This window comes from Pan troglodytes, chromosome 2, assembly GCF_028858775.2.
Source record: "Pan troglodytes isolate AG18354 chromosome 2, NHGRI_mPanTro3-v2.0_pri, whole genome shotgun sequence".
Lineage (NCBI taxonomy): Eukaryota > Metazoa > Chordata > Mammalia > Primates > Hominidae > Pan > Pan troglodytes.
This window is the reverse complement of record NC_086015.1, coordinates 192943131-192964419: the sequence shown is the minus strand read 5'-3', so window position 1 is coordinate 192964419 and position 21289 is coordinate 192943131. Positions and strand designations below refer to the sequence as shown.

The 21289-nt window shown below is 36.6% G+C and overlaps 1 protein-coding gene across 17 annotated transcripts in view; it reads right to left on the bottom strand.

The window, feature by feature from the left end:
• TP63 (tumor protein p63) overlaps positions 1–21289 on the bottom strand; it is a 300778-nt gene that overhangs the window by 102794 nt on the left and 176695 nt on the right. For 4 of the 17 annotated variants that reach the window (XM_001160425.7, XM_063807430.1, XM_063807431.1 and 1 more), the window contains exon 1: positions 4490–4677. The exons of the other annotated variants lie outside the window; for them this stretch is intronic. In XM_001160425.7, the coding sequence (XP_001160425.1) occupies positions 4490–4531 (42 nt within the window). In that variant the 5' untranslated portion in view covers positions 4532–4677. Of the gene's footprint in view, positions 1–4489; positions 4678–21289 lie in introns of those variants that run through there. 17 annotated transcript variants of the gene reach the window in all.

Here is a 21289-nt window from a genome sequence, read left to right as displayed (position 1 = left end):
ATGCATACTTAGCTCATTCCCCCAAAGAACTATAAACTTCTTAGTGTAGGAATTGTTTCTTAATTATTTTTAGATCCTATATACCATTTTACATATAATTGATGCTCAGTAAACATTTTTTTAAGAGTCAGTCAGTTCTTCTTCTAACCTGTTTCTCTTTCTCAATACTACTTTTCATGAATATTGACAACATAGAACTTAATAAAAAAGTATAAGTAAAAATTATAAAATGTTTAGAGTGGTGGCCCATTAATAAGCCACATTTCACTATTTTCTTGGGCCCACAAATTGTGTCCTTAAGATTAGGAATAAGATTTAAAACTTAACTTTTGAATCAAATGTTTCACCTTGACACTTGAATCCATTCTCTTCCAGACCCAAAATGTAGTACTCTATTGGATACCATTTGTAGGTTCCACTAAATTGGCACTGGACAATAATGCTATATTAGTCATCTGACATTTTCCTCAACATACATCTAAAGAAAATTGAGCTCCCACTTGGGTTTAACAATTTTTTATCTTCAAAATAGTAAAACTTATAAATTATGGAAATCATCAAGTTGTTTTTCACAGAAGTATCTTTTTGTTATCTGTATTCATTCTATTTGTTGACATAAAACAATTAGAAATTTAAAAATATTCAAGGGGAGAAAAAAGTTATACTAGGAAGGAAGGATTTTTACCTGTGCCCCTCTGTTCTACCAGCTCAGATTCCACCCAGAGCAATCATACGCACGTCAAAGAAAACTAGGGTGTATTTGTGGTAACATATTTCTCAACTGTTTGACCCAAATCCCTTTTTAAAATCTCATGACATTAGATATATACTCCCTTTATAAGCAGAACGCAGAATCTAAATTCTGTCCATAGTCATTGAGGAATGTTTTAGCAACTTTGCATTCAGAAAATGTACGTATAATGAAAAAGAAACCAATATTTTTTTGGTTGCTCTAGAAAATGTAGACATCCATTGATGCTTTCTGCTGTACGTGTGACATCCTGTTGAGAATCACTGCTCTTCTAAAAAGCAAAACAAACCAAACACGGTTTTCCTTATCGAGGTAAAGGATAAGTGATTTATTGTCTCAAAATCTTTTTTTTTTTTCCAGTAGTAGTGAAGGAAGGTATGATCTGTGATCTGTGATCTAAGATGTCTTTCTCCTCGTTCCCTCCGGGCTCGAGGACAACCAACTGTAAAACAAGTAGTGCAATCTATGGCCACAGCATGGAGTGAGGAATACGACCTGGCTGACACTAATTAAACCTGCAGCTTCTGCTTCTCACCCACTGTGCTTTTTCCTATGATGCTAACTAGCTCAGAAGTACAACATGGGACAGCTTAATACATTTATTAACTATCAACAGAAAACTCACACCCATATCTTTTAAATGGTTGAGTCAGTAGAAATAGTACTAGGACAGGAGAGATTTTTTTCCCTAGACCAAGCAGACAAAGAAGTCAATTAAGTGAGAATGACCTGGGCTACAGGGAGTTTACACTGCTGTCTCCACACTTTTTTTCTTGCATTCAACTGGCTTTGTACAACTGTTCTTCATGGAAACTGTTTTGGAGCATCTACTATGAATCATCCCATCTCTCCTTGGTATTAAAAAGAAAGTGGCTGAGTAAAGGGAACACGATCATATACATATAGCTCTCTCAACTACAGAAAGAAAAATCATTAACCCTGATTTGTAAAATGAGGTGTTTCCATATATGAACCTTGATTTCCCATTTAGTTCGAAAATACTGTAACCCATTTACCAAAGTGTCTTTCCTTCATCATCTAAAACCCCGGATGAGGAATTTTAGTAAATATCTCTTTCTAAGAAGGAGTTTGAGATCCTCCCCACTCACACATATACACACTTACACCACACACACAGCCCAGTTTTGTTTTGTTCTGTTTTGCCAGAAAGTTGAAGTTAAAACTTGATCTGTGAAGAAGTTCCTTTCTTTTGACCCTCTCTATCTCCAAGTCTGAGACCATTCCCAGAGGCTCTGTCTTTCCTAGTCCGGCACTGGGGAGTGGAGCTTGCTTGCAGCCTCTCCGCTGTACCCAAGGGTAGAGCCTTCAGCCTTGCCTGTTATATCCTGCTCGTGTTCTCCTCCCTTCCGGACCATTTCGTGTTAATTAGCAGCTCCCCCAAATCCAGATCTGCTAAGGGTTGGGGAAGAATTCAAAAGTTGTGGGAAAAGGAATAGAGAAGGAACAGTGTTCTTATATAGTTTTTGAGTTATCAACTCAAAGAAATTGCTAGCAAATTAAACTATAAATTTATTTGAAGTCAAAGAATGGATTATAGTTTTTAAATAATTTTCACTCTTACAGGGAGTTTTATGCCTTTTTCATCTTTAATCTACCTAATGTTTAACAATTCTTGTGTGATAATAGTAGATTGCTTTTTCTGTATTGACAGTTACTAATAAACATAAATCCCTACACATTATAACTTTTATATTAAATTCATGGTTCTCAGAGCCATGTGGTGCCAGGCATTTCATATACTCAGATGTAGCACTGAATTTTAACAGAGGACTAGATATGAAAGCATAATCCTGTACAGAAAGAAAGTTGTTCGTACGTAATAGAATGGAAGTCAAGCCATGAAATTATAACCTAATACATGCACTGGTGGAAGGATATGAAAGTCGTGCAGGCAACATGCAAAAAGACATAGAAAGGTAGGGAAGTGCAGCCATGTTTTTTACAGATATTTTTTGTCGACCTTAGCAGCATTCCAATAGAAAACAGACAAGAGATGCCTTTTGTAGCTCTTGATTACATATTTACCTAGAGTTTTGAAAAACTAAAACCTGTGTATAAAACTATTTTCTTTCATAAGCATGCCATATTCTCACATACAATATGACTCTTTTGCCTCCATAAAAGGAAATAATTTCTACAAATATCCTCTAATCACAACATTAATGCAATTGCTTTCTTTCACGACATTATATTTAACCTAAAATTAATCATTTCTTGCCACTTTACATCAACCTTGTGCTTCACTTAGAGATATCAGTGAACAGACTTTTGCCTCTCCCATTTGACTTACAAGATCCTAGGTGGCTTATAAATACTGTGTGTGAAATAGTTCATGAATAAAGACAAACAAACTCAGGTATGACATGATGGACAGATCATTTTCTGAATGATTAAAACTGGACAAAATTGGATCCAATAGAATCAAGAAGATCTTAAAAGCTAATCCTATTTAAAAACAAATTGGTAACATTTTAAGCTAACTTTCAATATAACTGCAAAACAAGAAACTCAAGTTTCTCTACTGAGGACAAGCAAGCCTGCTTGAATGTTTTAAAGAAAAATAGGCACTTCCTTTTCCTTTTTTAGATAACTCGATATTTCCCCTGTTGTATTTACACAGTTCAGGAGTCTAGACAATAGCGTGGTCAATACGATAGCACAGGCCCTGCTTTGCAGCCCTCTGCTCCACTCTTCCTCTTGCGGTCTGCACCGGAATACTATGCATTTTGTTTTGATTTTTAAGGAGCTCAATTTGAGTACTCTAGTCCACTTTTCCAAGCACTCACCTGCAAGCATTTTTATCTGAAACACCGAACTCTCTCTCTCCACAACACTCCCCACCACAACCCAATCTGATTAGTGTCAACACAGCTGCCCCATTCTGAGGAATGTAAACTAATATTGTTGTTAGCCCTCCCTCAACCTTAGGAAACTTCCTCAAAGCCTTACAGTCTCTTCAGGATTTTTTTTTTTTTATCCCTTTGCACAGGTTTAAATACCTAAGACAAACTTGCTGAGAAGAGATCAGAAATGCAAATAATCAGTTCCTTAAATAAAATCCTGTATGCTATAATACACATTTACATGTATGCATGTATAAATATTTAACAATGCATCCCTCCAAAATAACTTTATTTGTCATCACACGTGAAAGTACAAGTCACCCTCCAGACGACAGAAACGTTATCACAGCCCCTTCTGGATTTAGGTGGGTCTCTGGATTGACAGACTTAAAAACGAAGATGGCTTTAAAAAATCTCACCTGATTATTTTGAAAAAAGCTTCATTTGCTTTTAGGATGAAGTCTGGAAATACAACTATGCTAAGAAGTTAAGACACAGTCAACTGATTTTTCTTACTGGTACATGAATACCCATCAGAGGATTCATTGCAATGTATCTAGCAGAGTGTGATCTGCTCTCTGAGTCTGTTTTTCTAAAAAGTGATTTTATAAACTCCTGAATATTATTTTTTCAAATACATATTGTCACCCAGATTTTCTTTTTCATCTTCTCCTACTGTTTCATCTCCTACTTAATAATAAAAAAAATATCTTACAGCCACCACAGAAAACATTAACCAAGAAAAGGAGATTCCTATATACAATTTGCAAAACATTACATTGGGTGACCGAGAACCGCAAATACGTAAGTTTTTTTACAAAAATAAAAATTAAAAAGCATCTCTAAATGGAGTGCTAAAATCTAAAATCCTTACCTCACTAAATTGAGGCTGGGCATTGTTTTCCAGGTACAACATGTTAGCTGTAAGATTGATCAATGCTGCTGTCCTTTCTTCTGGCTCCAGGATTTTGCCAACCCCCCCACCCCCTCTGAGACCCTTACAATATGAATCTACTTAAGAAGATAACAGAACTCAAGTCCCTCTCTCTCTTTCTCTCTCTGTACATAATTTAAGGTTTCCTAATATATACCCAACTATAGGCATGAGGAGGCGGGACTCTTCTCTTTACCTGTCCAATCCATCAACTTCCACCTGGACTCCTCCACTCCAATGGAGTGAGGCCTCTCCCATCTCATTAAGTAGTTAGAATTCCTTATCACCAATCTTAAAAGAAAAAGAAAGAAAGAAAAAAAAAACAAACCCAGGAGACAGACAGGTAAAACTTTCCCTGTCTCTTTCATAAGAAAGTGCACTGTCTTTTAAAAACAAAACAAATCTCCCCAAACAAACCGCACCACCACCACGATTTACAGAAGGCATTTCAGAAAGTTATTTTACTCTTTGTAACTGAAAAGTAAACTTCAGGAAAACTTTTAGAAGGCTTCTTTTTTAAAATCTAGATTTGGGGTTTCAAGAATGATTACACAAAGTTAGAAATTAGGAGAGAGTACGCAAATCCACTGTTACATTTAACCAATATAAAAAATTAAAACCCACTGCCTGATAGCTAAAGAGTTTTTAACTTATTTTCCCCAGAGAAATGCCAGTGGTTTCAAAACAAGCAATTACAAAATAAGCTACCTGATTTTTTCGAGCATGTTTCAATAACAAGTTAAACCACCGGTCCCGTTAACTTACAAAAACAAACAAACATCCATATTATGTACGGGAAATAGGAATCCTGATAAATGTGTCCTTTCTTTCTTCTTCTTCTTTTTTTTTTTTTTCCACAAAATGCTTATCTATTTGAATATTTCTTTTCTCTATTTTATTGTACCCAGTTTATACTAATATTTTTGCTTGTGAATAGGTAATAAAAATGATTACTGCACGTGATGCATCTATGTAAATGATTAGCGGAATAAGTCTTAAAGCATAAGATATCAATTGGCTTTTGTTTTAAAAATACATTTACATAAATACGTACCAACATTCATGTAGAATCTGGCCTTGGTACGAAGATTTAGTGGAGATGAAATGCACCCTGATGGTTATCATCTGATTCATTAAAATACTCTCTTTACTGCTGAGTATTTGTAATTCAGTTAGATTTATTTCTTGACATCATCCTACGCCCCCACCCCCCACTCAGGGACCCAATTTCCTCTATTTTGCTTGAAAGGTTGTAAGTGGCCAAGATAACTATAAGTGAAAATTGTGATTTCTTCTAAAATTTAGAAGACACAAAGTTTAGAAGAGAATTGGAAGCCAGAAGAGATTAGAACATACATTTCAGAAACAAAGTTTGCAAATACGTTCACGACTTCGGATTTGCCTACCCTTTACTTCTACTTTTGCATCCATAAAATTTATGCACTTAAAGGATGACGTGGTCATTGGCTGATATATAAGACCCATAGGTTACTGGTAATAATGCTTCCTTCTTTTATACACAAAACCCAAAAAACTCCCATAATATAATTTGATCTTGAGTATGCAAGAATATGACAGTACTCTGTAACACTACAAATTTATATCAGACAAAACATTCATTTCTTCACACATATATTGGGGAAGAATGATCTCTCTTTCTACCTATAATTAACCAAATGAGCACTGCCTAGAAGGCAAAAAAAAAAAAAACCTACTTACAAAATACAGTATAATTTTTTGTACAATATGTCTAAATTCTACACCTACTGACAGCTTAAGAGTCAACAGTAGAAAGCAGATGGTTACTTCCTTAAAGGTATGCATAATTCCTGTGGCCCAAAAACTTGGATGATCCTGAAAATCATCCAGGGTGCTTTTTAAAAACAGATTTCTGGACGTGGCCCCAGACCTCCTGAATCAGACTCTGCAGGGTTACAGCCCCAACAACTGGATTTTATACAGCCTGCTAGGCGGTTCTGGATGAGTCACGCTTGGGAATCAATGATCTAGAGGAAATGCTGTTAGCACAACTGCCTACCAAAGTCATTATTAAATTGTTTTTTACACTAATGGGATCATGTAGCCATTTGAACACCCAAATCTAAGGCTCAGGGTCCCAAGTATCGATATCCACTAAAAATGTAAACAAACTTCACCTTTCATGAAGTCAAAAGATTCCCAGCAAGATTTGAAAGATGAAAAAGTCAGATTCCTTCCATGTGCCACCTGAGCTATCAGCATGAATCCAAATACGGTCTCTGTCTAACATTATCTACAAAGATTCTGGACAAAATCTAAGACAATATATCCACTATGGCTACTTGAGAACTTTGAGTATTTTGGAAGAAAAGAGCACTGGACTGGGAGTTAGGAGACAGGAGCTCCGTGCCCTTGGGGCAAGTTACTTAACCACTCTGGATTCAGATTCCTCATTTGTGAAATGAGGGCAGAGCTAAATGATTTCTAAAGACAATTACAAAGATCAGAGCCTGTTTTTGTCCAGAATCAGAGAAGTGATTTAGAGGATATTCCTCTTATTTTACTTGGATATTTATTTGTCCCCCAGTTTGCTCATCTTCATATTGTACAAGTGAAGTAGTCAAGTTGCACAGCTACTTAAGATACTTAAATGACATAAAGGAAAAGGAACAACATATTGGTGGAAAATCCATATTTTTTGCTTTAAGGTATCCTCACAATGGAAAATTAGCTAATAGTTCATGTAGATTTGAACTCAGCACAAACATTTCCATAAAAGAGCTAATTAAAGTATACCTGATAATGTTTGGTTTCAGAATTAGTGAGTAGCTGATGTAAATATCATGCATTGATTTAAGCAGGTTACAAAGAAGTAACAATTCTCTGCACTCACTCAACAACAATGCTTTTACATGGATCTCAAATATACTAAATGTTTAGTAACATGCATTAATTTTCCTAACCACCTAGTGGTGTAAGTTAGTATTATTATCTACATTTTTCAGATAAAGAAAGAAATGCAAGGATTTTAAGTCAATGTCCCAAGTCCTCAGTAGTTAGAACAACTCTATTTAGAGCTCTTGCCTTTTCTCAGTCATTTCCTCAGACTTCGTAAAGTTCCATGGTCTCTGAATTAGGGGTCACCCCTGCCCCCTGGGTAAAAATGCTGGTGCTGTAAAGCCATAGCTTTGGGAATAGAAGTCCAAGATGTCAGATCGAAGCATATGCTTTCCAGAAATAACAAAATGCTAACATTTTGTTGACTATCCTTTTTTAACATCCAACTTTTTATTATAAGTGCTATATTTTCCTGTGTTTGTGTTTGTATATGTATTTGTGCATGCATGTGTGTGTGTGTGTGTGTGTGTGTGTGTGTAGGTATGTCTGGTCTTTCAAATTTGCATACAGTATTATGGTTTGCTTTTTGGTGTAAGAAAATTCTAATTTTTCCATAGTCATCTTATCCTTTTTTGTTTTATGACTTACTGTGTTTCAGACACAGCGTGAAAGGCCTTTCCCAGCCCAATGTAAAATTTCGCAACCATATCACAATATTAGGATTTTTGAATGTTTTCACATGCAAGTCTTTTAACTTTCCAGAATTTATGTCGGTATGAAAAACAAAGGAAAATCCACTCTCATCAATCGAAAACTGATCTTTATTATTCATTGAATAATATATATTTTTCTCAGATTTGAAATGCCATTTTCATAAAATACCGATGTCAATGGCTCCATTTGACATCCCTATGTGAAAAAGTTAAATAGTTATACTGGATTTTTTTGGTTTGTTGTATTTTTATTTTTTATTTTTTTCCTGAATATTTATGATCCATGGTTGTTTGAGTCCATGAATACAGAACTAGCAGGTACAGGGGCTGACCATCAATCCTTCTATGTTTAAATAACAAATCTACCTGAATGCTGAATGAGGGCAAAAAAGGAACATAAAGCAATGTCTCCACTTTCTTTCCTCTCTGCTAGAGCTCCCTCACTATATAACTTCATCTTTCCTAAAGTGCAACTCTGATCATGTCACTCCTCAGGGTGTCCCAGTGCCAACAGGACCAGATAAATTACTTAGAATGGCATTCAAGGCCCTTTAAAATCTGGCCCCAAACTACCATTTCAGCTTCACTTTCCTTATAATCCACTTTGCTTAGCAAATGTGGACCCCAGCTGGCTATTTTTGTCCTTCTGTTCAATCCGGTCCCTCAGTTTAGAATGCCTTCATTTGCTTTCCCAATATATTCAAATACTTTTAGATTCTTTAAACCCTACCGATGTGAGAATTTCTCTAAACCCTAGTTGAAGTTAAACCTTCTCTTATTTTATATGAATATAAATAAAAGCAGTAATAAAATTCTATCTTTCCATGCAAAAAGTTGTATACTTAACTCTCTCCTCAACAAGATTGTGAAGTTTTTGAAGTCAGAATACATTTATGTTCATCATGTCACATTTAGTACTCCAAAAGCTCGGTGAGTATTAGCTCAATTAAACAGTTCTATAATTCTATAAGAAAGAACTAGAATTAGAAGAGTATTTACCCAAAGCATTTATTATGAGACAGACACAGAGAGATGCCTTTTTACAGAGAGACGCCTTTTGATCTTGTAAAAATCAAAGTATAGTATCTAATTAAAATAGAAGAGAGAAAAAATATCGCTTTCAATTCAAGCTCCGTATCTCAAGCCCTTGATAATTATTTGTGAAAAGGGACAGTTGTCAGCATGAAAAACCTATAATAGTCAAAAAAGGTTGGGGTTTTTAGAACACGTGTGAAAGCTAAGAAATGTTGGGGCTTTCCAGGCTGCTGCAGAACAAAACCAATGAGATCTTTTTGGTATCAGCTACCATTAATTTGAAGGATGATCAACAGAACACACTGAGTAACTTTTAAAGTTCTAATATTGCGTGAATTAAGTGTTTACCTTCCTCTCCTGCCTCAGATAGGTGATAAGAATTAGCATTTGAGGAAGCTACTGAAGGCCACTGAATTAGTTCAACAAATCAATTTTTAGTCTGAGGCTAAGTTCCAAAGCAAGATATTAGATCTCACCCATTTTAGGGTGACCAGCTAAGTTCTGAAAAATGGGTAAGTCTCATAGGCATAGAAAGGGAGACGAGTTCTGTCGTAAATCTTACAGTTTTATTCTAGATTTAATTTTTTATTTGTATACATGTTCAAGTAAAAGATAAAATGGTAGACAGAATTTAGATTCTGCACTTTTTATGGTTAAGGTACTCAAAGCACTTTACATATAACAAACTCATTTAATACTCACAAAATTATGCCTTAGATACTATGTTCATTGTTATTGTACAGATGAAGACACTGAAATGCAGATAGATATTAAACATTGGAATTGAGATCCGAATCTGTGTATTTTGAGACTGGAATCTACAAACACTGCTTCATTGTTTAATTACATCTTAATATTTACTTTTCCCCCTACTCCTGTATTTATCCTTCTTCAATGTCATGTATGTCCTACAGTTCATTTACCATATAGCCCATGCTATGATTATAACAACAGTATTTTACCACTTACCTGGATTTAGATAGTGCCTTACTTACAGTTCAAGTAAATAGACATACAAATGTACGGAGATAAGATAATCTCTCCTCATATTGTTTTGTATTATGGAATTTAAAATTTTAGATTACAAAAATAGTGTGAAATGTAGAAGAAAAAAGTAAAATACAAATAAAAAATGAAAGTCAACTGTAAGCGCAACTCTCAGAATTACATTAAAAGTTTCTATGGTCTTCCTCCCGTGTTTATGTATGTAAACAAGATTGAGATCATATGCAATATAATTTTTTTTTTTAGTTATCATAATATTTTGAGTATTTTCCCCTGTTAAGTACTCCTACAACTAAAAGTACTGGGTCAAATGTTATGGACTTAAGTCACTTCATGGGTATAATACCAAGTTATTTTCCAAAAAGACTGCACCAAATTACATTCGAATGAGGCTAACTACTACAGCACTGAGAGGGTTATCTTTTCCAACTTTATAAATGAAAAAAATATTTCATTTTGATATTAATTCCCTTTACTGCTAGTGATATTACGTGTGTTTCAATATGTTCATTAGCCCTCTGCCTTTCTCCTTTAAATGATCTATTAATATATTTTGCCTTACTCCCAATCCCTGCTCTGCTGGGGGAGTAGTGTCTTCATTAATAAAGGTTTAAACCTTTAACATATTCATCAAATATTTCCAAATTGCTTTCCTTTTTAGTATTATATACATTAAAATAAAAACTCTATTTTATTATATAAAACTCACTTCTTTAGGATTTTTAAAAATACATGTATTTGTTTAGATTACAAATATGTTGTTGAAAATATAGAAAATACACAATGTATGGAATAAATTGCAGTCATTTATCCTAGAAACTACACGTAGACACCATTAGCATTTTGGTTTATTCTCTTCCAGAGATACATATTACACATAAGTATGTGTTTTACCAGGTGTACACATACTAAATACCAAAGATATATTTTGTTAAGTATGTACATATGTATCTGTGTATACAGATGCGTATACCTACTTTTTGAAATTAATCTGCTAAAATGAGTACATTCTCAGTTCATTGAATGCATTATGTTAAATTTTAAAATTAAAAAAATTAAATTGCTACATAGTTATTGAATTAATTTAGCTATTTCCAATTAGTTGAGAATTCAATTTGCTTCGATTTTTCTTTACCACTATAATCATAAAGCAAAAATTATTATACTATTTATTAAAATACACTATCATAAGCAAATTATTCAATTAAAAGACAAAAATATTTTAAAGCCTGATAGATACATTAATTTCCAAACAGTATACCAGTTTATGTTTAGGCCAACAATGCATTACAGAGCTCACCTTACTATGACACTAGTACAAGCACTAGCAGCTACTATTATTTAAAATATTTTTTAAAATTTCTTAGAGTAAAAACTCATCAACAAAATTAAGTTCCTCCTATTGCTATCATACGTTATTCACTAAAATAAACATACTCATCTGTACTCCCATTGACTGGTCTACTTTGGAAAGAGAAGGTCTTAAATCAAACTAAATTGTGTTTGAATAGTGATGCGTTTAGTTTCTTTGAACTTTCATCTCTAAAAGGTAAAATATCACCTTATATTATAATATTTAACTTCCCTAATCAGCCCTATGGCACTATTTAGTTTATGATAGATTCCAAATAAATTTCGGTATCTTTTATTGTTGTATTTATCAATATGTGTATTTCTGAAGATGGCTACTAAATATCTCCTATAAATTCTTATTTTTTAAAGCACTGGATTGTCTTATGTTTGAATAGCCGGATTAAAACTATATATTTCAGTCCCTGGCCCCCCTACTTACTGCCATATCCTCCATACAGCTGCCACCATGACAAATGGTCATAGACGCAGTCAACTGCCAGCAAGGAATAGTGGAAAGAACTCTGGAATCAACATCAGGAAACCTGGGCTTCGGGTTTCACCTCTTTGATTTTGAGTTAGTCTCTTTTGCTGAATGGATAAATGAATAAATATTCACTCAAGTTCACTGCATAACACATCACTTTTCCTTCTGATTCCACACTGGGATATATTATAATACAAGCCCAGATTTTCATAATTCATTCTAGCTTGAAACCATAAAAACGAAACCCCTCTTGCATTTCAGGTTCATGCATGAAAGGGCACTGTTCTAAGAGTCATGAATTTTGGGTTAAGTTCTGCATCTGCCAGTAAATTCATTACATTACTTGAAGCAAGACACTTCCCCTGCCCATGCCTCAGGTTTTCAACCTGTTCACTGGATTTAGTGTCATTATATATTTGGCATCCTATATAATTGTGATCCTACTCTCCTTGGAGATGGCATTTGTCTATTTAACCTAGATTTGATTTACTATTGATGAAGACAGACAACTTCCCTCTCAACTTTACATCAGATGTCTGCTCCTTGTGGTATTTCCACCCTAAAGGGCCAGTGAGGCAGCTAATTTTATAGACTAGTTGATTTCTACCAAGATTTCAGCCCTGGCAATTTTAGGCTTCACTTTTAGTTCCTCAATTTCTCTCTCCTCAGCAGGAATAATAGGTTGGGCAGGAGATGCCTCATTCTTTCTGGAGGCTGTATTTTGAGGCAACTCAGCTTTCTTACGTAAATCTTCTCCACCCTTTCCAGGAAAAAAAAAAAAAAAATCCCTAGGCAAAATAGAAAGGAGGTGTATTTACTTTGGAATCCTAGATGAACTCCAGGTGGGGCGGGGATTGCATTTTGCTCTTAGAGAGTTCTAGCGTCCGTCTCTGGTTTTAATTGCTGCCGGTCTGCACCTTTAGTTATAGCACATGTGTCCGCTAGTAGCCACAGTTCAGTTTTAGAAAATAGGAGAAGTCACAGGTTTGTGACATCAGGAACCCGTGGATAATCCCACCTGTGAATCTCCCATCCAGTATGCACACCACCTTTGCATCATGAACCATGAGGGTGGATAAGTCACTCCAAGAACCCCGTTTTCACTAATCCTCTCTGCTACACTGTTCAGGATTACATTACCCTTAAATCCTAAGTATACAGAAATGGTATATGTAAATGTGGTATCTGTAGCTATCTATATTTTTTAAAGTTTCACTTTTCTCATGCTGTGACTTGCTACAAGGCCTTGACATAGCTATCTAGTCTGTCTGTTTCTCAGCCTCTTGCAAGTACAACAAAGAGTTGGCCAAATCCTGTGGGATTTCTAAAGTCCTTTCTGGGCCTGACGTTCTCGGATTTTCTCTACGCTTATAAAGGACACCAGTCCCTCACTTTGCAACTGCTTTGATAATGTCTGTTTTGGCAGAAAATGGCCCTTACCACAAACACAAAATGAGAAAAATTGCATTTTAAGAAGAAGAAGAGAATCAACATGATCAGGAAAACGGACAGACTGAAACCTTAGCTGGACCCAGGATAACTGACATCACTGTCACCGCCAGCAGAGAGGTGGAAGTAATTTAGGTGTGACAAACCATAGTGTTTCTTAAAACTGGGGAAGCAGCATGGACTGGCAGCTCTCCCAGGCACAAATGTCACCAGGCTGGTGTCATCTTCCTTCTGTGACACTAAGCCATGGGAGAAAAAGCACCTGTCTCTGAAAACAATTTCCACTCACTCTAAGTGTGGGGTGTAGGAGATCTTGGTCCAAAACAATAATAAAGACATAAAAACAAGTGCCTTCCTTGTGTCATTTTTGTCCCAGTGACCGTGAGTACAGGAGAGAGTTAAGTGTACATAGAATTAGGAAATAGGGGCCTATAAGTAATCTATGGAGGAAATTGTTTTCCAAAGTGAAAAACCAAATCCAACTTCAAGAGTGCAAGAAAATATTTTGATAAGAACCTAATGATCAGTTCTAGCTTTAAAGTATTCTACATTTCTGTCTAGGATGATCTAACTTAAGTGCTTCTTTTGGAAAAGTCTTATTAGTGGGCAATGAAGGGTACAGTGATTTGGGGCTGGGTAATAAGAGCTTAAGGATATTCATCCTGCATTGCAGCTTACAAAGCATACATCTCTTATATTTCACAATTTGGCAGCTCTGTAGACCCTAGTTCGTCTGTTATCTCCAACAGGCAAACTCAAACACATTCTTTAACACCCACATAACTGCTACTTCCATTTTACTCCACACTGGTTGAGTGTCTTCTATGTACCTAGCTTGTGCTTGCTAGGATCTGTCTTCTTGCTTTTTTTGTAATTTCTTGTCTTTTCTAGGCAGTCAGTTGCTCTCTCCGTTAACATTTTACTCAATTCTTGGGATACCTATATTACTGTTGATCTGATCTTATTGCCTTTTAGTTATGTTTTCATGAATCCCACACTGAAATAGAAGCTTGAGAGCAAGGGCGATGCCCAATTTAGTTCTATATTTCCTGCAGCTTGGAAAGTATGCAGAGTAAGCATTCACATTCTGCTTGGGAGATGTCTGTTCTGGTTTGATCCATATAATAAGTCTGTGAAGTTGGCAGCGTCTTATTGTCCTCGATTCTCAGATAAGGAAATGAGGCTCTAGAGGGGTTAAATGTCATACTCAAGTTCATACAATAAACTATACTTAAGGCTAGAGCTTGGAACTCAGGTTTGCTGGCTCCAAACTTCATGCTCCCCTGTGCTACACAGGTTACTCTGTCACAGAAGAGATTACTCTCTTGCACGCATGCCTGAACATTGTGCAGGAATTCCATATCAGAGCAAATCACCTTTTTTATTTGCATGCTCTGCATGGGAAATTGAGAGGTCCTGTGGACACAAATGGCTCCCATGGATTTTCTTTGCAGCTTTTTTCCCTACATGTTGGTCTTCTGAGCTTCCTACTGTTACAGACACAATGAACTGACTTAACTCCACCTTCCCAAGCCTGATTCACAAGTCGATTAAAAAGTGGTGCAACCAAGTAGGTGTGCCTCTGTGACCCGGGTGGTTAAGCCAGATCTTCTGGCCTATGGAGGCTGCTGGTTTGATTTTGTAAGGAAACATTATCTGCATTGATCATGAACTAGACGATTTTGTAATAATGTCACAAAGGGATTAAAAAATACTCGAGGAGTGATGCATTTTAAAAATATAGGTAATTTCCAGCAAAGATTGAAAGCTACTTTAGTGTTAATATATATGTTGCTTAAAAGTAAAGGGAAACTATAGACTGTAGCCTCCTGATAATGATGAAATCATTTCTTCAAATGTATTCAGTATGAGTGTTGTATTTAAATCACAAAAAGAAATGCATAGCAAAGTCAGGCTTCATTATAAGTCATATAAAGACACACACACACACACACACGAGCTATGGGAAAGCTGGCTTCAGCAAAATAAAAAATAAAGCTAAGGAATTATTTGTAACTCGGTTGCTAAGTGAATGAAATGGTAATATTATACCGATCTTAATCATTTACTTACATTCTCTTCTTTAAGTATTTCTTTGATTCACGAGGTTTTGTGATAGTTTCTCTATGGGGTAAGGGATTTAAGCTACAAAGTTAAAGGGCCGAGTTGATAACAATGTAAGTGGTGTGACCAGATCTATAAGATTGTGGACAAAAAAGGGAACTGATACTTCAGTCTAAGCATCTCTTTAAAAGATATATTCAGCTTCTTTTCTCCTAACTCATTCCTCAAAAGATCCACATTCTTACAATTCCTATTTAGCAACAATAATAAGTTCTTGGTCATGATCAATAGCTAGAAGACTACTTAAGCAAATTAAAACTCATGCACAATCCTCACCCATCAGACAAGTTCTACTTTCGATTCCATTATGACTCTAGAATGGAAAAGGTCAAAAATGTTTACTGGTTCACATAATAGGAAAGATTGTCACATTTGAGTTTTTCATCCTCTTACAGGGAATCAAGACAAAAAAAAATGAAGGCTAAAGTAAATAATAGCTGATTTAAAATTAGTTGATTTGATTTTATTGATACATCAAACTATAGACCCATTCAGTATATGTTAATACTAGAAGTGTGTTAGAGGCCATCAGTTAGAGGCCATTTTATTTCTCCCACATACACCTGTAGACAAACACATTTCCTTTCAAACACTAACTGAACGCTTTATTGTACATTATCCTGCAATAAGACCTAAAGAAGAATAAGACTCGGCCAGGCGCAGTGGCTCATGCCTGTAATCCCAGCACTTTGGGAGGCCAAGGCAGGCAGATCACTTGAGGCCAGGAGTTCGAGACCAGCCATGGCTGGAGTTCACCAGCATGGTGAAACCCTGCCTCTACTGGAAATACAGAAATTAGCCAGATGTGATCGCGCATGCCTGTAATCCCAGCGACTCAGGAGGCTGACGCACCAGAATCACTTGAACCCGGAAGGCGGAGGTTGCAGTGAGCTGAGATCCAGCCACTGTACTCCAGCCTGGGTGACAGAGGAAGACTCTGACTCAAAAAAAAAGAAGAAGAAGAAGAAGAAGACTCAGCATCTGTCCAAAGACTTCCTCATCTAGTATAGGAGACATACACTTAAAAGAAAAAAAAATAAATATGTATACAAAGTCGGGTGAAATATATGTGAAATAGTAACTAAAGTGAAGACTAAGTAAGTGTAAAGTTACAGACATGGTTCTATGGGAACAGAGAGAAAGGAGTGATTAATTCTTCATGTAGAGATAAGGAGTTGAATCCTTAAGGTAAAAAGGAAATAGAAGAGGAAGAGGAAATCGCCATTTAGGAATCTAATTAAGAAACAGCATAGGACCAAAGACAGAGACATGAAATTATGCATTCAGAATAACAGGGTGAGGCCAGGCATGGTGGCTCACACCTGTAATCCCAGCATTTTGGGAGACGGAGGCGGGTGGATCACCTGAGGTCAGGAGTTTGAGACCAGCCTGACCAACATGGTGAAATCCCATCTCTACTAAAAATACAAAAATTAGCTGAGCATGGTGGCGGGTGCCTGTAATCCCAGCTACTCAGGAGGCTGAGGCAGGAAAATTGCTCGAACCCGGGAGGCGGAGATTGGAGTGAGCCGAGATCGTGCCATTGCTCTCCAGTCTAGATGACAGAGCAAGACTCTGTCTCAAAATAAAATAAAAATAAACATAAAAAAATAACAGGGTGAGTTAGGTGAGCCTGGAATGACATGAGATGGAAGATAGAGTAGGAAAGACATGTTGGAATAAGACTGTGGTGGACTTGAATTATCTGTATCCTTCTCATACTTGAAGTAAATATGAGAAATATACTTCAGCTTTAAGCTTCCAGAAAGGTTTATGATTTAACTTCCCTGAAGAAAAGGTATAGGCTAGATCACCTCTTATTTCCTATGACTTGATATTTCAATTCCTTGGATTGCAAATGGGAGCCTTTCATGTAAATTGAAAGGACATTTAAAAGACCCTAGAATTTTGGGAACTGTCTTCTGCTATTGCTATCGCCAAAGATCAACATCAACCTCTCTTCTCTCTCTTATCCTGCGTAGAGAAGTGTGCCAAGTCCACCCAACTGTCACAACAGCATTTACCCTCTGACCCTCAGCAAACAATTGCACAGGATGCCTTTTTAAATTGCTGGATGCTACACTCTTGTTTCTTTCAAGACTGACCTGCAGGGCTAATTAGAGAGTTCAACTCTCTGCCCATCTGAGACTAACATTTACATTTAGGTCTGTAAGGCAAAACCAGGGCTCCTAACAGATCCCTAGCTTTGGAGGACTCTAACCCAGCAGGGGCTGGCTTTTGTTTTCAGGATAAATTTAGGAATTCAAACATAAAGATCCATTTCTTCATTGCTACTCTTCTGTAGGATTGTGAGCCTTTAATAGAAAGCAATCAGTTAAGCATCCACTCCTAAATCCTTTTTTCATTATTTCCTAGGGCTATACATGCATTCGCCCATAAAGATAGTGCCCCTTTCTCTTCTTAGGCCCCAGCAAGACAGGAAGAGAAAGGAGGAAGCGCTCTGTCTCCATCTCTGGAGGGAAACACGGTGTTCCAAAGATAAGGGATGAAAATGAATGTCGGGCTTATTGTAATGATAATATGAGCAGTAATTGCAAGCAATGATAAAAATAAAACTAAAGAATATTACATCAAGAGACTTTAGAAATTATATAACCACACGTTTTTATTTTAGAGAAAGACAATATGAAATCCAAAGATTGAAAATAAGTGTCCCAATGTTTTGCAACTCTTTTTTATATTTTGTTAAATTACAGAGACAGGGTCTTGCTATGTTGCCTAGGCTAATCTGAACCTTCTGGGCTAAGCAGTCCTTCTGTCTCAGCCTCCCGAATTTGCAACTATTTTGTAAGTGTCAAGCGGCTCTCCTTCTCTCCTCATTCTTAGTATTGCATCCAATATTTGAAATAATTACATTACTCATTACATTTAACTATGAGAACTAAGTATATTTTTGTTTGCGGCCCAAGGCTTCTATTTCTAGGGTACCAAAACTTTATCTCAATCATCCCATTCAGCTGCCTCAATTTCTGCTTTAAATTCAGTTAAGTGTTGGTGACTATTACAGGTTTCCAATAAACATACTAAGGTAATAGTAAAAGGTAACCTCTGTTTCTCTCTGTGAAAAGTTTTCACTTCTATGTTTGGGCCTTAAAAAAGATACTTAAAAATGTGTGAATTAAAGAGAGATAGAAGGTTAGATATCAGTAAAAAGAAATGAGGACAAGATGCTTACAACATTCAGAGAAGTATAATAGTTGCCCAAGTATATTAGAAGGTACTTTACAAAAAACTCGATCCAAAGAGCACCCGCAATCAAATAGAAAGACAAAACTAAGTGAAAACAAGGAGAGAGAAAACATGGCATATTACGATCTAGGTAGCTGTGTGGAAGGTGGTTTTCATCTTATACTGAAAGGGTAGAACCTAGAACCCAGCAAGAAGGCAGAATCCTCTAGGTTTGGGGTGAAGAAAAGAAAATAAGACTGACTTGAGGCAGAATGAGTTTGAAGTTGTAAACAAGTTAACACAGTGGACTCAGTAACAGCAAATGACTTCTTTATATGTAGTTTACAAGTCAATTTTTTTCTTTTCTTTCTTTCTTTCTTTCTTTTTTTTTTTTTTTTTTGAGACAGAGTTTTACTCTTGTTGCCCAGGCTGGAGTGCAGTGGCACGATCTTGGCTCACCACAACCTCCGCCTCCCAGGTTCCAGCGATTCTCCTGCCTCAGCCTCCCAAGGAGCTGGGACTATAGGTGCCTGCCACCACGCCTGGCTAATTTTTTGTATTTGTAGTAGAGACGAGGTTTCACTATGTTGTCCAGGCTGCTGGTCTCAAACTCCTGACCTCGTGATCCACCCGCCTCTGCCTCCCAAAGTGCTGGGATTACAGGCATGAGCCACCATGCCCGGCTGTCAATTTCCTTTCTATGGGAAAAGATTTGTACCTCAATGGCCAACCGCGTACCTAAGTCTTGAGAATATATTCATTAACAGTACTAACATTTTGTACAGTATTTCATAGTAACAGATGATTTGCTGTTTCTGATGCCCTATTAGAAAGCACTTCATACTTGGCCAGGAGTCAAAAGGTCTGGGTTCTGATACTTTCTAGGTTGGTAGCCGTGGGGAAAATTGGAAACTCTATTTTTATAATTATTAAATAGGGATAACAACACCTACATCATCTCATTTACAGGTAACTGTAAGGGTTGTCAAATGAAATGAAATGTTTATAAATTATAAAGTGGGAAAAATATGAGAGTATAGTCAATACTATATTGAGATGACCAAAACAGCGATGCATATATCTTTGTGTTCTACTTACTGCAAGGCCCCCTTCAAACGCAGGTGCACATACAATTCCTGTCACATTTTATCTTTAATTATGTCATCCTGAGACTTCTCAGCTCACAAAAGTATTTGGTCACGAGGAAAGATGGTTGCAACGTCGCTACACATAATTCTTCCAAGTATAAAATTTGTGTTCTACAGGAAATGCAGTTCGTTGGAAGAAAGCAATTTTTTCTTTAGACAAACTATAAATATGAAGCTAAGAACTTGGTTTCTTTGCTTTTGTTTTTGTTTCATATTCAGCGATATTTTCTGATCTTCAAAAGACAGAATACGGCCGGGCGTGGTGGCTCACGCCTGTAATCCCAGCACTTTGGGAGGCCGAGGCGGGCGGATCACGAGGTCAGGAGATCGAGACCATCCTGGCTAACACGGTGAAACCCCGTGTCTACTAAAAATACAAAAAATTAGCTGGGCGTGGTGGCGGATGCCTGTAGTCCCAGCTACTCAGGAGGCTGAGGCAGGAGAATGGCATGAACCCAGGAGGCGGAGCTTGCAGTGAGCCAAGATCGTGCCACTGCACTCCAGCCTGGGTGACAGAGCGAGACTCTGTCTCAAAAAAAAAAAAAAAAAAAAAAGGCACAAGACACAATACATGGATATGTGTTCTCTTACCTCCTAAGGGAACTATAAGCCAGTCACTTGCATATTATAATGATGGAGTGAAAGGCCAGAGACAGCATGGGTGGTTAGATCTGATGACCTTCATGATCTCAAAGTTTTCTATGATTTAACAAATACCCTCACATGACATAAACTAGAAAAAAAAAAAGCCATTGATGGAGAGGATGATTAAACAATATTTGTAAGGTCGCTGGGTATTTATATTTGGTGATTTAATGACTAGAAAATTATTCTAGTCTCTGTTAAAGAGCAAAGTTACCTAAAAAAATAATGTGGCAGCCACTATTGTTCTTTAACTCTCCTAGGAATCAGCTTCTGAATTTTGAGTCATGGTCTGCTAAAAGGAAACAATTTTGGCTTGGCAACTTACTCTCTTTGTGTGAATTAACAAGATGTGTACAAAATTAATGGAAGCATACTCAGAGAGATCTCCGACAGGGTCCATCCACCTTATTAAACACGACTTTATTTCACAATGGTTTCTTGGAGCCACAATGGCCTGAAGCTGTCTGAAAGATTTACTGTCTAAGGACTTTGACCGAAAATAAGATTTACAAGGGAAATTTTTGAGGAGTAAAATAAATGCAAGAATGAGAATTACTCAGAGGAATGAGTCTGACACAATCGGAAGGGATTAAAAATACAGTAAATGCCTTACTTGGTACAGTAGAAGTTTCTTTTTTCAGATCCAAACATTGTAGGAGAAAGTGCATACAAAACATTGCATCAAGATCAAGATAACTTTTAGAGCGATTGCTTCACATCCTGGTGACTTAGCTTCACAGAGAAAGGGCAAAAACAAATCTTTACTGCTGATCTTTCT